We start from the raw sequence: 23,553 nt of genomic DNA on the forward strand, positions 1-23,553 counted from the left end.
CAGATGGTTTCGTAAATAAATGTGCTGTGTACACGGGGATGTGTGGTGATATGGGGGGAAAAGAACATACTGGAAAGGTAGTATTACATTTGTTGTAAGCAAAGCTGCATGTTGGCCATCACATTTACATAGACAATTTTTACAACAGCTCCGCTTTAGCTAAACCCCTGTTGAATGCAAAAACACATTGCACTGGGACACTAAGGGTAAATAGGAGAAATACCCCAAAGGCGTGGTATGCGCAAAACTGGGGAAAGGAGACACTTTTGCACGATATTCGGGTGGCGTAATGATCGGCAAACAGAAGGATAGTTGAGAGGTCTCCTATATTTCCACAGAATATCCTAATACAATGGGGACATGTGCCGAATGCACACCAGCAAATAGTCTCGAAACCATTGCCAATTATCAAATATAATAGTTGTATGTCTGGGACCGATAGGCAGGACCAGATGTTGTATTATTTATGTGAACGAAAGACTATCCTCTGGCCAAAGAAACTATTCTTCCATGTAGTTGACATGCTAATTTCGATTCACATTACCTATATAATAAATACTGAGGGCATAAAATGACATCGTATGATTATAGAATACAGATAATAAAGGGAGTACTTCCACCAATAGGCGTTACAAAAGGTGTGCGTAATAAATATCGTAGACACATGTGCAAAAGTGGGACAAAACTGTAGGGAAGAAGCAAGTTATGAGGAAGCGATGTATTACACATCCGTAATGTAATGGGATGTCCAGAGGATGATTGATTGTGTTTGATTTGTAAAGTGTTTGTTTTATTTGATAGACAAGTAAAATGTTGTTCCATTGATTGCTCAGTACATGAGATTTATGTACAGTATGTGGACTTATTTGTGGTTTGCTATAAAAACATCACCTTTACACCTTGCAAACTTATTTGTTATATGGGATTGGGTTTCCATAACACCTCACTGCAGATGACTCCTGTTTTTCTCTGTTTGATAAATCTTTTGGTGTTTTCAGACTAATTCTTTCTCACTGGAGCAGATTTATCACTTGTTTGAATTGCATTTTCTTTCCAGTTTGCAATAGTTGTTAGAATTGTTTGCAATAAATGCAAATGCCGCTTATAAGCGGCAGAAGAGTTGTTAGAATTGTTTGCAATAAATGCAAATGCCGCTTATAAGCGGCAGACAGCATGCAGCATTCATCACATGATCGGCATGCAGCTAAAGCATACTTGTATTTCTATATCTAGCACCACCTCTCACGCAGATGTTATATTCGCTGTCAATATTACATATGTGCACAGCATGAACTTACAGGTTTCGCAGGGGTATGATTTCAGCTCAAGTGCGCTTACAAGTGTCCACCTAGAACATTAGTGGCCCGCACTGCTGACTGCAGTGAACATGTTAAGCAAGGCTCCTAGAATTCTGTCAAACCACCTTTATTTGCTGGAAGTAGATTTTGGAACAGAGGGCATGTGTGATTAATTCCTTGTGCATATTTCAATTATTTTTCAATGACTAGATCTGACAGGCATATAAGTCACAGAAAAATAGTGCAGCATTTCCAAGGATTTCAAAGGATAGAGGATAGCATGTCACATGAAAACTGATCCCTATACCTAAAATATGATTTTATTTTTGAGTTCAGCATCCATAACTTAGCAAAGGACACTATTTACTTCATTTCTAACAAAAATGTTGTTGACCAGTGTAATACCATAATGGACATCCAAAGGGACTGATAAGATTTAACGATCAACAAGGATACGGCTACTGCAGATTCAGATGTTGCTGAACCAAAGATTTTGGAATGCTTTATGGAAGGACCATTCTTGTCAAAAGTTTCCAAGCATGAGAAAGGAGGGCATTACGAAACCGTAGCATATGTGGCTAACAAATTATTTGAGGTGGCCAATCAAATGTACAGACATTTTAGAGAAAATTTTGCAGAATGAGATGTGGAGAGATATCCCTAATGTGAATATTTATCTGCTAGGTCTAATGTATAGTTGTTTGAAGTCTGCTAGAAAGTAGCTCAAGACTTTGGCCACGGGCACAGGTGATGACAGTTGCACTAGTTGCTGCTAAAAGTGGAGGTCCGATCCAGATTGGGCTGCAGCCTAATGACTTGCACACAACCACACAAAGTCTACACACCCCTGTGCAGTGCTTGGCAACAAAAGGCACTAAACACCTAAGGATGAGTCCACTTGTCCACGCCCCGTTCGTCTCAAATTAATAACAGGCACATTAAATGGACCTTGAGATTATTATTGTTGTGGATTGGCAGGAGAGCCAACCCACTAATGTTAGAGGAAACCGAAAGGCACACGTTTAAACTCACGCAGGCTGGCGTGAGGTCTGGAACAGGACAAGGAAATTAGAACTTAGAAAAACAGACGCAGATGGTGGAATACTTAACTTTAATCCATCAATGTTGAACGTAGCTCTCGTCTGTACATTATTTACAATATCAATAGCAACTGATAATGGCGCCTTGCTAGGTCGTAGCAAATGACGTAGCTGAAGGCTATGCTAACTATTGTCTCGGCAAATGAGAGCGTATTTTGTCAGTGAACCATCGCTAGCAAAGTCGGCTGTACAACTGAGGCGAGTGCTAGGAAGTCTCTCTAGACCTTCCGTGTGGCGGCGCTCGGTCTGCAATCACTGATAGTGGCGACACGCAGGTCCGACGTATACTAACGGACTGCGGCCGATTTAAAGGCTACCACCTAGCAAGTGTCGTGTCTGGCGGTGACACCACAATTATCATCATAATCATTATTTTCAATTTCTGTATGTGATATAAAAATATTAACTGTTTCATAATAAATTCTACAAAGGACAATTAAGCCTTGAAACAAAATAAGCTTAATTACTACACTGCAGTTGGCACAGCTAATCCTTTTCATACTGATTGCTATGGACCTGAAAAGTATAGATGCAAATTCTGCCTCAAAATGCAAAACTGATAAATTATCTAACAAATGCTATTTTACAGAAAATTTTATCCAAGTGTGTTATTTTACTAGAAATAGTATGAACTAGCTTTATTTTCCGCATGTTAATATTTAAAAAAAAAAAAAAAAAAAAAAAAAACTGTGGAAGCTGAATAAATGAATTACAATTTGTGCCCTGGTTGGGATTTGAACTTGGGTCTCCCTGCATACTAGACAGGTATAACTATTACACCACCATGGTAGTGTAGCTAACACAGCTGTTGTCCACCAGATAAAGTAGTAGTCATAATGACTGAAAAACAAAATCGGTCAATGTATTTTGAACATGCTCAGTATTTCTGTGAACCACAAATAGTTATTTTCAGTTCTACTTCTGTTGTAAGTACCTTATTGGTCTATATGTAGTCCTGTTGACGGGCTCTGCAACAGGCTATCAGGGCTTAAATGCTACAGATTCAAAATCAATGTTATCCAGATACAGTAGAGTCTTGATAGTTTGAGTTTCCAATAATCTGAGCCACAATGCAATCAACACCGACGATTAGCTCGCTGCCCTGTTGTGCACAAACATCTGTTGTCAGTAGGACACAAAATACTCCGACTGCTGCAAGTTGCTACCGATCAAAACTAGGTAGTTCATACGCTGCTGTAGTTCCCAGTACCTGTACTGTACAGTGTTGTGTGTCGTTTTGTTTGTTGACTGTGTGTTCCGTTGTGCACCTTACAAAGATGAGTGCGGTAACAAAAAAGAGGAAATTAGTGCTTCTAATTTCAGATGCAAAGGCACAAAGACGACTTGAAAAGGAGAAACAATAAAAAAACTTGCTCTCGAATATGGTGTCGGTGAAGTTACTGTTGGTGACTGGCGAAGAAACCGACAAATTGGAACAGTTTTCTTCACAGAAATGCTCACACGAATCTCTCAGTCGAAGAGGTATAAAGAAGTCAGACTTCGAAAAAACAAGTGAGGCATTGTTCATGGGTTTTACTCAACAGACACAGAAGGGTGCTCAGATTTCTGGCCAAATCTTGCAAGAAAAAGCTTTGTTTTTCAGAAACCAGCAGCAGGAAGATGACAATTTCGCCGCTAGTGTGGGCTGGCTCGACAAGTGGAAGAAGAGGTATGGGGTGCGTCAGCTAGACGTATGTGGAGAAAAACTCTCTGGTGACACTCAGGCCATTTCAAAATTTATCGCCGAGTTTCAAAAAATCATAACTGACGAAAATTTGTCTAATGAGCAAATATATTACTGTGACGAAACTGGGCTAAATTTTAAAATGTTACCAGCGAGAACACGTGCTTCTTGTGAAGAAAAAAGTGCTCCTGGGCACAAAAAAAGAAAGCAGCTCACAGTTACAGCGGCTTCAAATGCAACTGGAAACCACAAACTAAAACTTGTTGTGATTGGGAAGTCTGCCAAGCCAAGAGCATTCAAGAATGTACCCATCTCAGCTCTTCCGGTTGTCTTTACACATCAGAATAATGCCTGGATGAATCAGGAAATCTTCCAAGAACTGGTTTTCTAACTCATTTGTACTTGACTGCAAGAATTTTTTTAAAAGAAAGGGGACTGCCACGCAAAGCAATTTTGCTCATGGATAATGCATCCTCACATTCAAAGTGCAGGAGAACTGCAGTGCGACGGTATTCACGCCTAGTTTTTCCCACCAAACGCTACCTGTCTCCTTCAGCCCATGGATCAGGGCATTCTGGAATGTCTTAAAAAAAAAAAAGTAAAATAAAATCAAGTATCAACAGCAATTGCTACAGTCAATCCTGCAATTCGAAGACAATGAAAGCATTGTAGGAGCTTTGAAGAAAGTGATTTTGAAGGACGTCGTGTACTGGATTAGCGAATCTTGGAGCGAAATAAAGTCAGACACAATTTCTAAGTCATGGGGGAAAATTCTACAGGAAAGTATGCCAGACACAGAAACTGAAGATTTAGCAGATGAGGACAATCAACCATTGTGTAATTTAATCAGAAGATTGCCAGGGTGTGAAGAGGTGGAAGTAGGTGAGTGGTTAAATTCGGACGAACAGTTGGAAGTGACAGACTCTTCTATAATTGACATGGTTAACATTCCATCGCAGTGTGAGAGTGACGAGGCAGAGTCTGCACCGATGATGAGTCACACCAATGGCTATGCTGCTCTCGAGGGCACCATATGCTACGTGGAACAACAGCCTGAGGCGACACCAACTGACCTACTGCTCCTAAGACAGTGGCGTGACATTGCCGCGAGGAAACTTTGCAGCTTCCCCAAACAAAAGACACTTCACTATTACTTGTTTAAATAAATAATTATTGTTATTCTGCCAATGCAAATGCATATGTAAATACTTTTATTTTAATAAAGTTCATATTTTGACCTGTATTACTTACAATATCATTATTTCTTTTTCCTATTTAAATTTTGATAGTCCAAGTTTTCGATAGTTCGAGGTGGTTCCGATCCCGTTCACCTCGAACTATCGAGACTCTACTGTATTGCAATTATCTTTCTTTTCTCACCCAATTTGATAACGTTAAGAAGCTCTTTAAATCGGTGAGGCACTCTGTTCTCTGGTGGGAACATGCTGCTGCCTCTCCATTTACTGAAAGTTTGTGTAGAGCCAAAAGAAGAAAACAAATAAATGTCACTTAGAAAAAGAGAATAAAATCATCATCATCCATATTTTCAATCACAAGTTATTTATATATACTTACTTTTTTTATTTGCAGTCAGTTTCGAAGCACTGACCTTTTCAAAATTTGAATGTCTAATAACTTATATGCAGAAAAGGTGACCCAAGTGCAATAATTTATTGTTAATGAACAGTCACCTCCCGAGATGGATAGCAACACAAAACAATATAAAACAACTCAGGCCACCACACATTTTTTGATGAGAGCGTTAAATAAATATTTGTGTTTTGAATTTACTTCCTGTTCTCCATTTCAATTTGCCCATGTCTACACCTCACACTCCACTACTATATTATATCTGTTCCTGCGCAATAATGATCACTACTATTGAATAATGTAGTATTTAAAGGCATCTCAAATGAGAATCAGATTACTTATGGAGGATTCTTAAAAATGTGGAAATGGATAAACTAAATGTAATGAAAGAGATTTATCAAAAAGCAACAACTTTAATTACAATACATGCTTCAGTGAAAAAAGGTTTACAAAATACAAATAATGAGTAAGTCACTATTTTTTTATTTACAAAATGGAAGGGTATTTATAAGAAGAAATGTAATCTGTTCATCAAATTTTTTTATAAATATTTGTAATTCACTCTCCACAAATAGACTACTGGAGAAAGAAACAACACACTTCGTTGAACATCTCGGCAGTAGCCACTTCCTTGGGTTTAAGCACTTAACTGCAATACTGGAGTAGTAATAACGTAAGGGCTACAGGGTAAGATTAACATTGTTCTGCAGAAGGAAGTACATATGCCAAGGAAGCCACCAATTGTTTTTACCATAACCAAACAAAATCAAAATGCTGCCAATAATGCAGAATTAAAACTACAACTGAACATCCTTCAAATAATTTAGCTCCAACAGGATCCACAACTGTGATAAACTTCTTGAAATGAGTAAGTTTCCTGCTTCAGTTGTCATTTATTCCCATTTTATTTTGCGTACTGTGATGTTTCAGCTGTGTAGCCGTTTCAAGTTTAACTTGTTAATTACAATGTTTTGGGTTCCTGCCATTTTCATTGGCAGTTCTTGGTTGGCAGGGCGTGAAAACAGTAGTTATGATCTTCAGTACAGTATAAACCACAAACTACTTTTTGTTCCATACCAAACATAATTGCTACTATTTTAAAGCCCAGCAAACCACAGACTGGAACACAAAATATCTGTAATTAATTGATTAAATATTGCCTTTGAGAATGGCTACACAGTCGAAACATCAAAGTACACAAAATAAAAATAAATAATAGCCAATGCAGTAAACATGTCTTTCTTCCAGAGATCTCATGGGAAAAAAGGCTTTTAATTTCTTCCTTAATGAATGAAAGAGTGTTGGCGATTAGAAGTTGCAAGGGAAGAAACTCTGCAAACAAATGAAACATCCATCATGTTACCTTATTTAAGTGTACAATATACAAAGGTTCTGATACACTTGTCAAAAATTGCTTCTCACAACTGTTTTGTATGTTAAAACCAGGCAAGTTATTTTGAGAGGCTACTTCTGATGACCGAATATAAGAGATTCCCATTTTAAGTCAATCTATTCAAAAAACATTCACCAATAAACAAACATTTTTGTAGCAAAATTATGATGTTACTGTCACCCATCTGCTTCTCTAAAACCTCTGTCAATTTGTGATAACAATAATGGAAACTTCCCCCATTGTCTGTGCAGGAGACTGCAAAAGTTTTACTCTGGAAGACTCCCGTGCACATAACTTTTTTTTTTCCTATCAAGGGTTTACTGAAAACAGTAAGCTAATACCTTTCACAGGATGCCCCATGTGAGGCGCAAGTTTTTCACTGTTTGTCTCTTTTGGAAAGCATCTACAAAGAATATGAAACCTCTGTGTTGGCAATTGATAATATGACAGTATTTTGGTAAACAATCTGGTGAAAGTTTATTCCAAGCCTACTCAGTTGACTTAAGTCTGTACTAGTACAGCAATTTTATTATATTCAAAGAAAGTGGAGGTAAACATCATCTGACTCAGTACACAAAGACGGGATATGTGAGGATGGAAGTAAGGCTTTGTATATACAGACAGCTATGTTATATGTAATAGCACTAATCAGATCATTCCAACAACAGCAAAACCGATCTCTCTTTTTGACAACCACAGCTAAAAAAATACGTGTGTCAAAGCCTTTTTGTAATTGTTACAGTACACAACATCTTTGCCAAACAGAACATCAATATAGCGAGGAAAGGCCTTTTTAGAAAAGTTCATTAATATCAAAATTTCTCTCTCTCTCTCTCTCTCTCTCTCTCTCTCTCTCTCTCTCTCTAACCACAGAATGGTGGTATTGAACATAGTAGTACAATGCATTCTTCTCCTCTGATTATTTATTTACATTGCAAGATCCAACCAGAGCATCTAAGCACACTGATTACAGATGAAGTGAAAATGAACAGGTCACGAGATTGGAATAAAAATGCTGTATATAAAAATAATGGCGTTTCAATGGGTATGAGCAAAAATTGGTATCTTCTCATGCAGCTCTGCCTCTCGTGACTATAAATAAATAAATATTTATGAGAGTTGTGTGTCATATTCTCTGATACTGATTATCAGAAAGCTGTTTCGCCACATGGCATAGTGAAAATATTAAGTATTCATGTTTGTGATTCGCTGGAAATGCAACTAATGGCAAATTCACTATCCAAGTGGCCTAAAGCCTAACTGCCTAGCAATTTCTGCACTGCGGTATACAATGAGAATGCCACAAGCTGGCAGAACGGCATTAACAATGTGTCTTCTTCAGAACAAAGCTGACACCTTCACTATACCATTTTACTTACCTTCCATTATCACTTCCCAATATGAGCAGTACCAAACTAGTGATGCAACATTGCACATACAAAAACCAGAATTAGTTTGTGAAACTTATAAGTGTATTATGTAAAATGGTTTTGCCACAATATTAAAACCTTAAGCAAACACCTAATTTGCAATTTTACGGTTTCAATGTTATCTTAACTTGACTAAAGGGAGTCATAATTTGTAGACACAATGTCTGCAAATAGTGACATGTGACCAGTGGTGGTTTGCAGATGGCATAATTTATGGATTATACATTAAAAAAGTGCTATTCGTCAATTCTCTGAAATCAACAATTTTAAGATGACAAGGATTGTAATTCTAAATAATCCTTGATGTGAGTGCCAAAGATCTTTCAAGAAATGGAGAGAGTCTGGACACATCACACTTACATATAACAAAGAATTGATTAAATCTTAATAACAGTCGTGGAAGCAAAGGTAAATTTCATTGCCACTGAACAAATGTTCAGCACAGCATTATGAAAAGGGCAATACTTTCACTAACACTTCTTTCGATAACAAAGCTTTCTTTTCGACACTTATTGATGAGAGTACTCCACTTTTTGTTAAGCTGAAGATTAACAGAATATGAAACAGTACAGGATAATAGTAAAGAATCCTCTCGTAAACTTTTGCAAAAACAATGGCTGCAGTGAATAATATTGGAAGCATAATAATCAATATTATGCTACAGAATATGTTGAACACTACACTAATGTTGCTCTTCAGCCTATAAATATAGGCACCAGAAACACAAGACTTCCTTAACAATGACATGACAAATATCTCAAGTTTATAACAATATTCCTTGTCGAAACAATATATAAAATAACAAAGGTCAGCACTCACCTTTAGCAGACTGATGTGTGGCACATCACAGAACACAGCTTCGAGTCCTGGCTCTTCTGGTAGAAAGTACACACATTCACACACACTAACACACAAACATCCAGATGTACACCATCTTGGCTATGCAAGTTTGGGTGTACACACACACACACACACACACACACACACACACACACACACACACGACACCCAAACTTGCAAAGCCACGATAGTGTCCATCTGGATGTCTGTGTGGTAGTGTGAATGTGTGTACTTTCTTCCAGAAGAAGAGCTAGGACTCTTAACTAGTTAACACTGTGTTCTATGATTCCGGACATGTATGTGCCACACATCTGTTTGCTGAAGCTGAGTGGTTGCCTTTCCTTTGTTTTATGCACAAATATGTATGTTCCTAGCTCAAAACTATTTTTTCCATATCTGTTAGTGTGATGTGGTGCCAATCTAAGGCTGCCCCACCCAATAAAAAGATCATCATCATCATTATTTTTTTCTACAATTTAGAATCCAATAGTACATAAATCTTTCAGACACTCTTGGGAGTTCACTTTTAAAGTTTTTTGAGTTTGAAATTTTAATAATTTGTCAATGTGATTGTCTTGTCACATTTCATCATTTCTGAAATTTACATTCTACTAAGAAACAGCAAAATTATGTGTACATCAGAAATTGCATCATGACAGCTTAGGAAACATCTGTCACATAATTATTGCAGAGGATAAACAATTTTAGTGACAGCTGCATATAACATAAGAACTACAAAAACTTCATATACTCTGTTTTGTCATGTGACTCATTGTTTGTTCCCACTAGTAGGTACTTTGATCTTCAAGCTTTTTTCCTTCAAATTTCAGGTTTTACTCATTTAACAGCAAAGAAATCACAAAAATGGAGAAGGCTGTATGTGCAACAGCCACACAGCCATGCAACTATTTTATGACTTCATTAGGAACCAAATAAATATGCTTTTGGATTGAGAAAAGCCATTTGTTAAATAATTTACAAAGAGGACTGCAAGCATCACATAGCCTTTCTTTGTGATATTTACCAATGATGTTGGATGACTCACCAATTAAACATCTGAATCAATAAAAATATCAAACTGAGGATGTACAAAGTTAATCTATGTCAATTTTATATGCTAAAATATAGAGCACAATAAAGAAAAATTCTCATAAATTAGAATGTGAATGACAAAATATGAAAACCGTTCCTATAAACATTAAATAACTTAAGCACTAATCAAAATAATAATAATGCTGTGCTCCACAGAATAACATGATATTAATGAGAAATAACATACAGATGATCACATGATGGCATTGCAAAACACACAAATTTGAATACCAAGCAAACTGTCACCTACACAATTTCAAACCTCTAACTGCGAAGTACCGGTGACAAAGCCTATATTACAGGATCAGATGATGGTCAACAAAGTAATACATGAGCAAGACCCGATAATTATATGACCAGTTGAGAAATATTTGTTGCTTCCTAATCACCGTCAAAGCCTTGAGTATACCATTATTCATATATTGCAGAGGTGATTAAGATTAATTATTTCAGAAGGAGCAACTGTTAACAACTTTTTACATTATTTTCTGTAACAAATGTAAATAAGACTTACAAAACCATCAGCTGCTGAGTATTATTTGCAGCAATTTGGGGTGGAAAGTGATGCAATGGCATAAGGGCAGTTGAATAACAAACAAGTCATCTTTACATAATAGTGTCTAAATATTCACAGTATATAAACAAATATGATGAAAGATACAGTCTTACAAAATTTTCAGCATTTTCGTTCTCCGCATTTTTAATTTTACCTGTATTGAGCGATTTCTGTACACGGATGTTTCAATAGTCAACCAGTGGCCTGTAACAGAAGAAGAAGAAAAACAAATGGAAATATTTTCACATTGATTAACTTTCAAACTTGTGGTATCCTAATGTATCTTAATAGTATGAGGGTTGCTCAGAAATTAATGCACCACATTTTTTCTCAACTGAAAACAATGCTACGAATGAAAAACGTTATGTATGTATTATTTGAAGTATCCTGAGTGAGCACGCCAAGTTCCATTAATTATGACAGACAAATACTGTGCAAAGGCTATGGAGCATCTGCTGTGGACAGAAGTACAGTTACTTGCTGGGCATGGATGGTGACATCATGAGAAGGTGGTTCGGCAGAGCTCCATCCACGGCTGTCACACCTGGCATGTTGCAGCGAGCTAATGTTGTCATTTGCGAGGACACACACCATTTGTGGAAGACATTTTGAGGACAATAAGGAGGTAATTCACACAGAGAAGCACTGGCTCTGCCGCCAGGACAAGGACTGGTACCAACAGGACATACACGCCCTTGTTTCACGCAGGAAGAAGGCCATAGAACAAGATGGAGATTACGTGGAAAAATAAGGTGTCTGTAGATAAAACACCATTCTTTTGTGTGTGTAATTCTCATTATGTTCAATACAGAACTGAAGGAAAAAAATGTGTTGCATTACTTTCTGGGCAACCCTCGTGTGTTAAATTTGTAGTTTTCCATCTGGTGTGTGTGTGTGTGTGTGTGTGTGTGTGTGTGTGTATGTCAATGAGTCAACCTTCCCTATAAAATATTAAAATCTTCTCTCTAATAGTTTAGGGAGCATATCAGATATTACAGAAAATCTTAAGAGGCTATAACACATTTGTCCCAACTGCCTGCTAAAATAGAGGACACATCACCTGGTAAACCACCATGTCTTCCACCTTGAAAACAAACCTACAAAAGTGGTGCATTAGGATACATACATGCTGCAGACATTACACACTAGAGGGTCATCCGATTGGAGCAGGAAGCCGTACGTCATCAGAATGTTCCCTATCTATATTCAAACAGAAGGCCTTCCTCCACTCTCAGTTGCTGGAACGAGTTCCGCAATGGCCGACTAGCTGATTCTATCAGCCAATGCTTTTTGTCCGACACTTTCAACCACCTTGATAATAGAGAGATGATATAGCATAGGCATTTTGAGCTCACAAACCCATCTGGGAACAGCCAGGTGAGCAGGTGTGGGCGCACAGCCGATGTACAAGTAGCCGGATATAGCACATATGATGATGATGATGATGATGATGATGATGATGATACGTTGGGTTATAGAATTTTGAATTCCTTATTTTGGCTGCCAACATCAGCTAATTCATTTTCCCCAGAATTCCCATGTGTCCTGGCAACTATCAGAACATCACCTCCATCTCACATGGATTTTCTGGACGTATTTGTCTGCTGGATACATGGACTGTATAGATTGGAGGGCACTCAGCAGTTGGAACTAGTTTTCTCGCTCTTATCAACCCTAAAGACGCAGGTATCTAAACATACAACTCTGAATGGTATCAATAAAAATCAATGTTATGCCCTTCCTCTTGGGTTTGTTCCAGTAATATAAAAAGAAGTAGAAGTAGTCGTAGCATAGTTGTAGCAGTAGTAGTGGTGGTGGTGTTGGTGGCGACTAATAAGCCTAAGCCAAACAGAGCATTTTGTAGCCAACAATGTCCCAATCATGCGATGACCCACTTACTATGGAAAAAAATGTCTATTTGAGATAATTTCAAGGTTTCAAGAACCAGCTTTAAATGATGACTCTTTTGAAGAGGAAAGAAACATTCTTATCTTCCTCTCATCAGCCCATCTGTTGCCACCTTAGAAAATTAAAGCAGCTGGAGGTTCATTAATTGTTAATGCGTCTTTATTGATGTTCAAATGCATGAAAAATTTGACAGAATGGATCACTATGCTTTGTGAATTATGCCCACTGTGCACAAGACTGATAAACAATTTCAAACATTTTACTATAGAAACAGAAAAACACGACAAAAGTTAGTGCACGTGGGTCAAAACAGACAGTCGCATACAGCAATATAGAAAGCACACTCAAAATGCAGTATCAAAAAGCAATATATTAGATGTAAATAATGAGATAAAAGAAATAAATGTTAAATGCATTAATACATCACCAACAGTACAGCCATTACTGCTGAAGCACACAACTAGTTGGAAAAGCATGAAGAAATCACACTGGTATCTGCCCGAAATGATTTGAGCAAAAAACCGTATCCAGTGGTTGGGATGAAAGCACAGGTCACACTCGTTTACAAGAAGGGTAGTAGAAGTGATCCACAAAGCTACTGTCCAAAATCCCCGACATTAATTTGTTGTAAAATCTTTAAACAGGTTCTGAGCTTAAACACAATTAACTAGCACGGATTCTGAAAACACTGATCGTACAAAACCTAACTCTCACCTTTCACACGACATACTGAAAGCTTTGTATCAAGGCAGTCTGGTAGATGATGTCTTTGTCAATTACCAAAAAGCACACATCTATGCTTACTGTCAAAAATATGATCGTAAGCGAAATTTCTGCGTGGACTGAGGATTTTCAGGTAGGGAAGACAAAGCATGTTATCTTGAACTGGGAGTCATTAACTTCGAATGTGCCCCAAGCAAGTGTTTTGGGATCCTTGCTGTTCATGTTGTACATTAACTACCTTGTGGGTGATATTAATAGTAACCTCAGACTTTTTGCAGATGATGCAATTATTTACACTGGTGTCCAAAATTAAAGTGACAAACAGAAAGTTTCCAAGGTTGCATTTATCTTGCTGCAAAACAAGAGTAAACAGGTGACAGTAAAATAGAAACAACATAAAGAACACAGAACGTAAAACAACTGCAACATGCATTATGGTAGACAAAAATGTTCTTTGTTTTTTTCCAACTTAATGGATTTGCACACACATTCTGACAACTGGTTAATGATGTGGTTGGCTGATGCTGACATGATGAAACCTACCTCCCTAGCATATCTCAGATATGCTCTATGGCATACAAATTGGAGGTGAAAGCAGGCCACACCATGCGTGCAGTATCTTCCATTTCCAAGAAAATATTAGCCACCCGTACTCTATGAGGTCGAGCATTATCCTCCACCAATACGAAGTCCTGGGCCACACCACTGTGCAACAACCCCACATGAGGTCCCAAGATCTCGTTGCGATACCTGACAGCAGGTAAACCTTGCTAATTCACCCCTACAATTTCATGAAGAGGTGTTCGAGAGGTCAACATCTACATTGATACTCTGCAAATCACATTTAAGTGCCTGGCAGAGGGTTCACCGAACCACCTTCACAATTCTCTATTATTCCAATCTCTTATAGCGTGCGGAAAGAATGAACACTCATATCTTTCCATACAAGCTCTAATTTCCCTTATTTTGTCGTGGTGATCATTCCGCCCTATGTAGGTCAGTGTCAACAAAATATTTTCACATTCGGAGGAGAAGGTTGGTGACTGGAATTTCGTGAGAAGATTCAGTCGCAACGAAAAACACCTTTCTTTTAATGATTTCCAGCCCAAACCCTGTATCATTTCTGTGACACTCTCTCCCATATTTCGCGATAATACAAAACGTGCTGCCTTTCTTTGAACTTTTTTGACGTACTCCGTCAGTCCTACCTCATAAGGATCCCACACCGCGCAGCAGTATTCTAAAAGAGGACGGACAAGCGTAGTGTAGGCACTCTCCTTAGTAGGTCTGTTACATTTTCTAAGTGTCCTGTCAATAAAACGCAGCCTTTGGTTAGCCTTCCATACGACATTTTCTATGTGTTCTTTCCAATTTAAGTTGTTAGTAATTGTAATACCTAGGTAGTTAGTTTACCTAGGTATTTAGTTGAATTTATGGCTTTTGGATTAGACTGATTTATCGTGTAACCGAAGTTTACCAAGTTCCTTTTAGTACTCATATGGATGCCCTCAAACTTTTCGTTATTCAGGGTCAACCGCCACTTTTCGCACCATTCAGATATTTTTTCTAAATCGTTTTGATCTTCTGATGACTTTATTAGTCCATATGTGACAGCATCATCTGCAAACAACCGAAGACAGCTGCTCAGATTGTCCCCCAAATTATTTATATAGATAAGGAACAGCAAAGGGCCTGTAACACAACCTTGGGGAACACCTGAAATCACTTCTGCTGTTTTACTCGCTGACTTTCCATCAATTACTACGAACTGTGACCTCTCTGACAGGAAATCGCGAATCCAGTCACATAACCGAGACAATATTCCATAAGCACTCAATTTTACTACGAGCCGCTTGTGTGGTACAGTGTCAAAAGCCTTCCGGAAATCCAGGAATACGGAATCGATCTGAAATCCCTTGTCAATAGCACTCAGCACTCCTTGTGAATGAAGAGCTAGTCGAGTTTCAGAGGAACGATGTTTTCTAAACCCATGCTGACTGTGTGTCAATAGACCATTTCCTTTGAGGTAATTCATAATGTTCGAATACAATATAAGCACTAAAATCCTGCTGCATATCGACGTTAATGATATGGGCCTGTAATTTAGGGGATTATTACTACTACCTTTCTTGAATATTGGTGTGACCTGTGCAACTTTCCAGTCTTTGGATACGGATCTTTTGTCGAGTGAACAGTTGTATATGATTGTTAAGTATGGGGCTAATGCATCAGCATACTCTGAAAGGAACCGAATTGGTATACAGTCTGGACCAGAAGACTTGCTTTTATTAAGTGATTTAAGTTGCTTCACTACTCCGAGGATATTTACTTCTACGTTTCTCATGTTGGCAGCTGGTCTCGATTCGAATTCTGGAATATTTACTGTGGTGTCACCGCCAGACACCACACTTACTAGGTGGTAGCTTAAATCGGCCGCGGTCCATTTAGTACATGTCGGACCCGCGTGTCGCCACTGTGTGATCGCAGACCTAGCGCCACCACAAGGCAGGTCTCGATATACGATAGAGCACTCGCCCCAGTTGTACGACGACATTGCTAGCGACAATACGGACGAAGCCTTCCTCTCATTTGCCGAGAGACAGTTAGAATAGCCTTCTGCTAAGTCCATGGCTACGACCTAGCAAGGCGCCAATTGTAACAGTGCATGTATCTTACGAGTCGCATTTGTATAGTCAAGAGAGATGTATCACAAGGAGTCATTAAAGTTAAGTATAAAGCAGCTACGTACTTTTCTTGCTACCATTCAATAGTTATCCTGTTCCAGAATTCACGCCCGTCTGCGTTAGATAGCGTGCCTATCGGCCCCCTCAAAATAACACTGTGTCGGCACTTCTGTCGACACATCATTTACTTAATCTCCTTTTGTGAAGGCATTTCGGAAGGCTGTGTTTAGTAACTCTGTTTTGGCAGCACTGTCTTAGATATTATCTCCATTGCTATCGCGCAGAGAAGGCACTGATTGTTTCTTGCCGCTAACATACCTCACATACGATCAGAATCGCTTTGGATTTTCTGCCAGGTTTTGACACAAAGTTTCACTGTGGAAACTGTTATAGGCATCTCGCATTGAACTCCGCGCTAAGTTTCGAGCTTCTGCAAAGGATCGCCAATCTTGGTGATTTTGCGTCTGTTTGAATTTAACATGTTAGTTTCGTTGTTTCTGCAACAGTGTTTTAACCCGTTTTGTGTACCAAGGAGGATCAGCTCCGTCGTTTGTTAGTTTATTTGGTATAAACCTCTCAACTGCTGCCGATATTATTTCTTTGAATTTATGCCACATCTGGTCTACACTTATATTATTAATTTGGAATGAGTGGAGATTGTCTCTCAGGAAGGCGTCAAGTGACTTTTTATCTGCTTTTTTGAATAGGTATATTTTTCGCTTATTTTTCGACAACCCTGTGTTCACTTATCCCTATATCAGTTTTGATGCTGGTTATTAACTCAGGATTATTTGTTGCTAAGAGGTCAAGTGTGTTTTCACAACCGTTTACTATTTGCGTGGGCTAACTGCTCGAAATAATTTTCAGAGAATGCGTTTAGCACAATTTCGGATGATATTTTATGTGTACCTCCAGAATTAAACATGTATTTTTGCCAACATATCCAGGGTAAATTAAAGTCAGCACCAACTATTATCATATAGTCGGGTAGGTGTTTGAAATCAAACTCGAGTTTTCTTTGAATCTTTCAGCAACTGTATCATCTGAACTGGGAGGTCGGTAAAAGGAGCCAATTATTATTTTATTCTGGTTGCCAATAATGACCTCTGCCCATACTAACTCACAGGAAGTATCTACTTCAATTTCGCGACAAGTTAAACTACTTCCAACAGCAACAAACACACCACTGCCAACCGTGTTTAGCCTATCTTTTCGTAACACTGTTAGGTTCTTTGCAAAAATTTCAGCTGAGCTTGTATCCGGCTTTAGCCAGCTTTCAGTGCCTATAACAATTTGAGCATGGGTGCTTTCTATTAGTGCTTGGAGCTCTGGTACTTTCCCAACACAGCTATGACAATTTACAACTGTTATACCAACGGTTCCTGTATCTATGTTCTTCCTGTGTTCAGCCAGCACCCTTTGTGACTGAAGCCCTTCTTGTGTTTTCCTGAGACCATCTAACCTAAAAAAAAAAAAAAAACGCCCAGTCCACGCCACACAGCCCCTGCTACCCATGTAGCTGCCTCCTGCGTATAGTGGACACCTGACCTATTCAGCGGAACCCGAAACCCAACCACCCTTTGGCGCAAGTCCAGGAATCTGCAGCCTACACGGTCGCAGAACAGTCTGAGCCTCTGATTCAGACCTTCCACTCGGCTCTGTACCAGAGGTTCGTAATCGGTCCAGTCGACTATGTTGCAAATGTTCAGCTTTGCTTTCATCTTGCAAGCAAGACTAGCAGCCTTTACCACTTCTGTTAACCGCTCGAAACCAGAGAGAATCGAAAGTGACACACATCATTGGTACCAACGTGAGCAACTACCTGCAGTTGGCTGCACCCTGTGCTCTTCATGGCATCTGGGAGGACCCTTTCCACATCTGGAATGACTCCACCCAGTATGCACACGAAGTGCACATTGGTTTTCAAATGGTTCTGAGCACTATGGGACTTGACTTCTGAGGTCATCAGTCCCCCTAGAACTTAGAACTACTTAAACCTAACTAACCTAAGGACATCACACACATCCATGCCTGAGGCAGGATTCGAACCTGCGACTGTAGAGGTTGTGCGGTTCCAGACTGTAGCGCCTAGAACCGCTCGGCCACCCCGGCAGCTCATATTGGTTTTCTTACCCTCCTTGTCAGCCAAGTACCTAAGGGGCCCCATAACGCGCCTAACGCTGGAGCTCCCAGCCACCTATAGTCCCACCTTCTGCGATTGCCCCGATCTTGCAGGCTGAGTGGTTTCCTTTGAAACAGGACAGGCAACAGCATCCGGCTCAGCGAATGTGTCAGCCGCAGACAGCACCTGGAACCTGTTTGTCAGACAAACCAGGGAGGCCTTACGTGCGGCTGAAATCTTTCGCCGCCTGCTTCGCCCCGGGGCGACCACCCACTCGACCACAGCTGCCGGGTCAGCCTCAGTGCGAGCAGTAACTGATTTGGCCACTGGTGAGGACCAATTGGAGGACTCTGACGCGCTGGACGTCCAATGGATCCCCATGGCCGGCCCACAACAGTGGTGCCCATCCACTGCAGCCTCAAGCTGTGTAACCGAAGCCATCACAGCCTGAAGCTAAGAGCGAAGTATCACCAACTCGGCTCGCATCCGCACACAACAATCGCAGTCCCTGTCCATACCAAAGACCATGGAAAACTAAACTATGCAGATAAACAGACTATCGGCACGTGCTGCGCAACTCTAATGTAGACCCTGACGAAAACGCATGAATGGTGTCTAGTAATACGCAGATATTCAAGAACCTAACTACCAAAGCACTCAGGTGAAACTAAATAATTTGCCCCGATAAGGAACTTGTAATATATCACAGAATCGATTTACTTTCTGACGCAAACGAAAACGCGAGAACTGTGGCTATTATATTTTTAATTTACACGCAGAAACTCAAGAAACTAAACTATTAAAGCACACAGATGATATAATATAAGGTCACCATAATCTGCACACGCCCTTAAAGACGCTCCTCGATAACTGTCTTTTTCTGCAATATTATGTTTTTAAAACCGTGTTCCACATTCCCTCTAGATGCGAATGCACTGAAAATCACTCTCCAGACAAATTCTAGACTCATCTGCGAAAAGAACATTGGTCCACTGTTTGATCATCCAGGTGGCATGTTGACAACTCCACTCTAGACGTTCCCTTCTGTGAAGACGCATCAAAGGTACACATACAGAAGGTCTGTGACAATAAATGCTACTCTGACAAAGCCTTCTGTACACCATTGTCTCAATACAACACGGCCAATGGATCCTGCAAGGTCAGATGCCAGTTCCCATACAGTACAAAGGCAGTACTGTCGTGCCCTTATGGCCATTAATGGTCCTCTCCTCTTGCCCTGGTCTTCGGCATACTGTTTCCGTCTCTAAAAATTATCGCCACATCCGAGAAACAGCAGAGCTATTCACATTAAGCCTTCAGGCCACATCAGTTTGCAACGGCCCTGATTCTATTCTTCTTATGGACCTACATCACAGAGAGTCTGGTAGGTGTCTTCTTTGTGCCAGACAGCACTGTCTGTGAATCTATACATAGCGAGTGTGAATGTGAGACTACTTAGAAAACACTACCCTGTTTCATAAGTGCCCTGACGTCATCATTGAAGTGGTTGTTCATTGACCAGAATGCCACCTTCCATGAAGAACACGACTGTATGGACATCTGTTGATATTTTGTATGATTGTACTGTGAATTACACACAACATAGGGAAATAGCAGTTTGCTGCTTTAATTTTGGACGCCAGTATTTGATGAACTATTGTCTGAAAGAAGCTGCATGAATGTCGCTCAGATCTTGATAAAATTTCAAAGTGGTGCAAAGATTGGTAACTTGCTTTAATTGTTTAGAAATGTAAAACTGTGCATGTATAAAAAAAAAAAAAAATAAATAAATAAAAATATTGCTCACTGGTGTGGAACCCGCACCAAATAGGACTAACGGGGGATACTGAATGTATACAGAGAAGTTCAGGGTTTCAATTAACAGCTTTAAATGAAGACTCTGGGAATATACAACAACTTGCTACATGTTGTTCATATAGGGACAATGAGGACAAGATTAGTTCAATTACTGTACGCACAGAGGAATTTAAACATTCGTTCTTCCTGTACTCCATTAGTGAATGGAACGGGAAGAAACCATAATAACTGGTACAAAGGGGCATATGCACTGAGGCATGAAAACAATCGTTCTTCCTGTGCTCCATATGTGAATGGAACAGGAAGAAACCCTAGTAATTTGTACTGTGGCGCATACCTTCTGCCACGCACATCACTGTGATTTGCAGAGTATAGATGTAGGTGTCTAAATGTAGAAAACCTAAATCTGAATGGCTAGACAGGGATATGAATTATTCTACTGCTGATTGTATGTCCAGCTCTAACTGAATCTATAACAGTTATTAAACAGCATTATAGCAGAAACTGCTGATTTCATTCCTGTTTCAAAAATTTACCACGTTTCAATAAGCAAATCAAATTATAGTTACACAATTTGCCATGAAAAAATAAAATAATAATGTTCAAATCAAATAATGGAAACTCCAGGTAGGAATATCAACAGTGTACGAAAAGATAGATTGCTACTTATCATATAGGTGACCCATTAAGTTGCAGAGAGGCTAATTAAAAGAGTAAGTGTCTTTTAATTGTGCCTGTCTGCAAGCTAACTTTTCATCTTTATGGTAAGTAGCAATCTATCTTTTCCTACAGTGTAATCAACATCAATCAAAAAAGACTGTACTTTATTTCAAAAAATTGTGCCTGCATTACCCATGATTAAAGTCAATTTGTAAACAGACTGGGGCAAACATGGAAGAAGTTTATTAGTTGGTTGGTTGTTTTTGGGGAAGGAGACCAGACAGCGTGCTCATCGGTCTCATCGGATTAGGGAAGGATGGGGAAGGAAGTCTGCCGTGCCCTTTCAGAAGAACCATCCCGGCATTTGCCTGGAGTGATTTAGGGAAAGCACGGAAAACCTAAATCAGGATGGCCGGACGCGGGATTGAACTGTCGTCCTCCCGAATGCGAGTCCAGTGTCTAACCACTGCGCCACCTCGCTCGATGAAGTTTATTAGTCCAATGGTCCTCATGGACACTGTGATAATTTGCTTAACAGTCATCTGTATCATATAACCATGTGATATAAGTCAGACTAACTACTATAGACTGTCATTCATTGACTTGAACAATGACCCTCATCGTTTTGGTCTGAATTCTGTTTATCTTATTTAGAAAAATTTAACTCGGGTAAAATCTCTCCTCATCCTACTTCCTTATGGTTCATTTCTGCATCTATAAGCCAGCAACTGGGCATAAGCGTGCTGTATGAAATACTTTCTCATTACTGAACTTTTTGGGGCGTGACTACGTGATTGATAAGAAAATGCACACATAATAATTTTAGGCTTCAGTCATTGTCTGCATACATCTGATATGCATTTCCATAATCATGCGGCCACCACCGCAAAGAATTATTTCTGTTTTTATCTAAGAAAGCATTTGTGGAGTGTGTGTGTGTGTGTGTGTGTGTGTGTGTGTGTGTGTGTGTGTGTGTACATGGAAATGAAACACTTCCTGTATGCTACTGCTGTCCATTACAGGTGGTACACTGCCATTTACTTTGCCATTACTTTCAAAGTGATTTGCAGAGTATATGCGTATATGTGTTTGTCACTACATTATTCACGCAAGATGACACTTATCCCTTCATTCCATAACTGGCTGCCAATAACACACAAGTGCAGATTGCAAATGCAACCCACAATTTAAATCTGGACAAAATCCTCCTGATGATTGCATTTGTCTTGAAATGTTTAAAAAATGTGAACAGAGACATACTAAAGTAGAAAATTGTTACTTCTACATATGTGACTCACTCACACTTCACTGATACCTTCTTGATCCAAACAATATCTCAACAATAGATCCTTTCACCCACAAGGCTGAGATGGACAAAGACAAAATCGATACAGTGTGCATGACATGTGATGCAAAGTCATCAAGGAGTAACATTTATTTAATAAGAAAATACTGTCATCTGCACAGAGGTGTTGTGTTCCCATGCCAAGAGAGAGAGAGACAGAGAGAGAGAGAGAAATTCAACAACAACAGGTTTCAGGACTTTTCCTGCCAAGAAGTACAAGTTTACTTTTACTGGAATCCCATTGGCTTTTCTTCGAGACTTGTCCTCATTATCTGTCACTATGCACCTTATAAACGTTCTGTTTTCACCCTAACATCTCCAGACTGCTTATTTTTCCTCCCAGCTAATGTCAACTCCAAAGACATCTTTCAACATCTATTTCTTCTAAGCATCTTTAAGATACCAACTCAATACTTTTCCACGACCGAAAACTTTCTGCTTTTTTCAGGCACTCATCTCTACCCTACTACACCCAATGTCCTCTGCCACCAATTTCTTGCCTCTAATAAGTTTCCAATCAGCCATACAGTTAAGCTTATTACCTGCAGAATTGACATATCCTGTAAATACAAATAGTCAAATTTCACAGACATTACATCAAAGGCGATAATGTTAAAGGTTTTCCTGGTACCTCGGATATGGTCTTCTCTGTGGTGGGCTCCTGCTACGCCTACTGTCTCTCCGACTACTACCTCTCCTATCGTCGGATCTCTGCCTGTGGTGATATGAGGAGTGGCTGCTACTGCTGTAGCCCCTCCGGTAGTTACCACCACAATCTTCATCATCACTCGATCGTGACCTGCGAAACCAAAATGCCAAAAGGTTACAAATAATTATTAAACTTTTCAATTTCATCATTGATAAACTTTAAATAAATTCAATTAAAGACATATTGCCATGGAAATATACATACCAAGCAATGGCAAGAGATCTATCTCACACACACACACACACACACACACACACACACACACACACAGAGGTTACGAAAAATTGCAAGCTTTCAGAGCCACAGGATAAGGAAATGAGTGCAGAAGGAGCACAGGGTCTGTCCAGGATACTGCGATGGCAGAGGTAAGGGGAGGGGAGGGGGGGGGGGGGGGGGGGGAGTTATCCTATGTGTGATGGGCAAACTGTCCCTACCCTATGGCTCCAGCCCCTGTAACCACCCCTGCTGTAAGACTTGCACTATGCGCCCCCTCCCAATCACCACCTGTAATAGCCCGGTAACTGGCAAAACATACACTATCAAAGTGAGAACCACTTGTGAGAAGATGCATTTAGCTCATCAAAGGGTTTCTCCAAAAGCT

The 23,553-nt window shown here is 39.6% G+C and overlaps 1 protein-coding gene across 5 annotated transcripts in view; it reads right to left on the bottom strand.

The window, feature by feature from the left end:
• LOC126424750 (CLK4-associating serine/arginine rich protein) overlaps positions 1–23,553 on the bottom strand; it is a 178,788-nt gene that overhangs the window by 33,859 nt on the left and 121,376 nt on the right. For 3 of the 5 annotated variants that reach the window (XR_007576206.1, XM_050087471.1, XM_050087470.1), the window contains exons 17-18: positions 22,875–23,042; positions 11,138–11,187 (exon numbers count right to left, since the gene is read on the bottom strand). Coding sequence is in view for 4 of the 5 variants with exons in the window: in XM_050087471.1 (XP_049943428.1) it covers positions 11,169–11,187; positions 22,875–23,042 (187 nt within the window). In the remaining variant the exon portion in view is untranslated. Of the gene's footprint in view, positions 1–6,089; positions 7,005–7,267; positions 11,188–22,874; positions 23,043–23,553 lie in introns of those variants that run through there. The other 2 variants (XM_050087472.1, XM_050087469.1) reach the window with 2 other exon arrangements.

Source organism: Schistocerca serialis, chromosome 10, assembly GCF_023864345.2.
Source record: "Schistocerca serialis cubense isolate TAMUIC-IGC-003099 chromosome 10, iqSchSeri2.2, whole genome shotgun sequence".
NCBI classification, from domain to species: Eukaryota; Metazoa; Arthropoda; class Insecta; order Orthoptera; family Acrididae; genus Schistocerca; species Schistocerca serialis.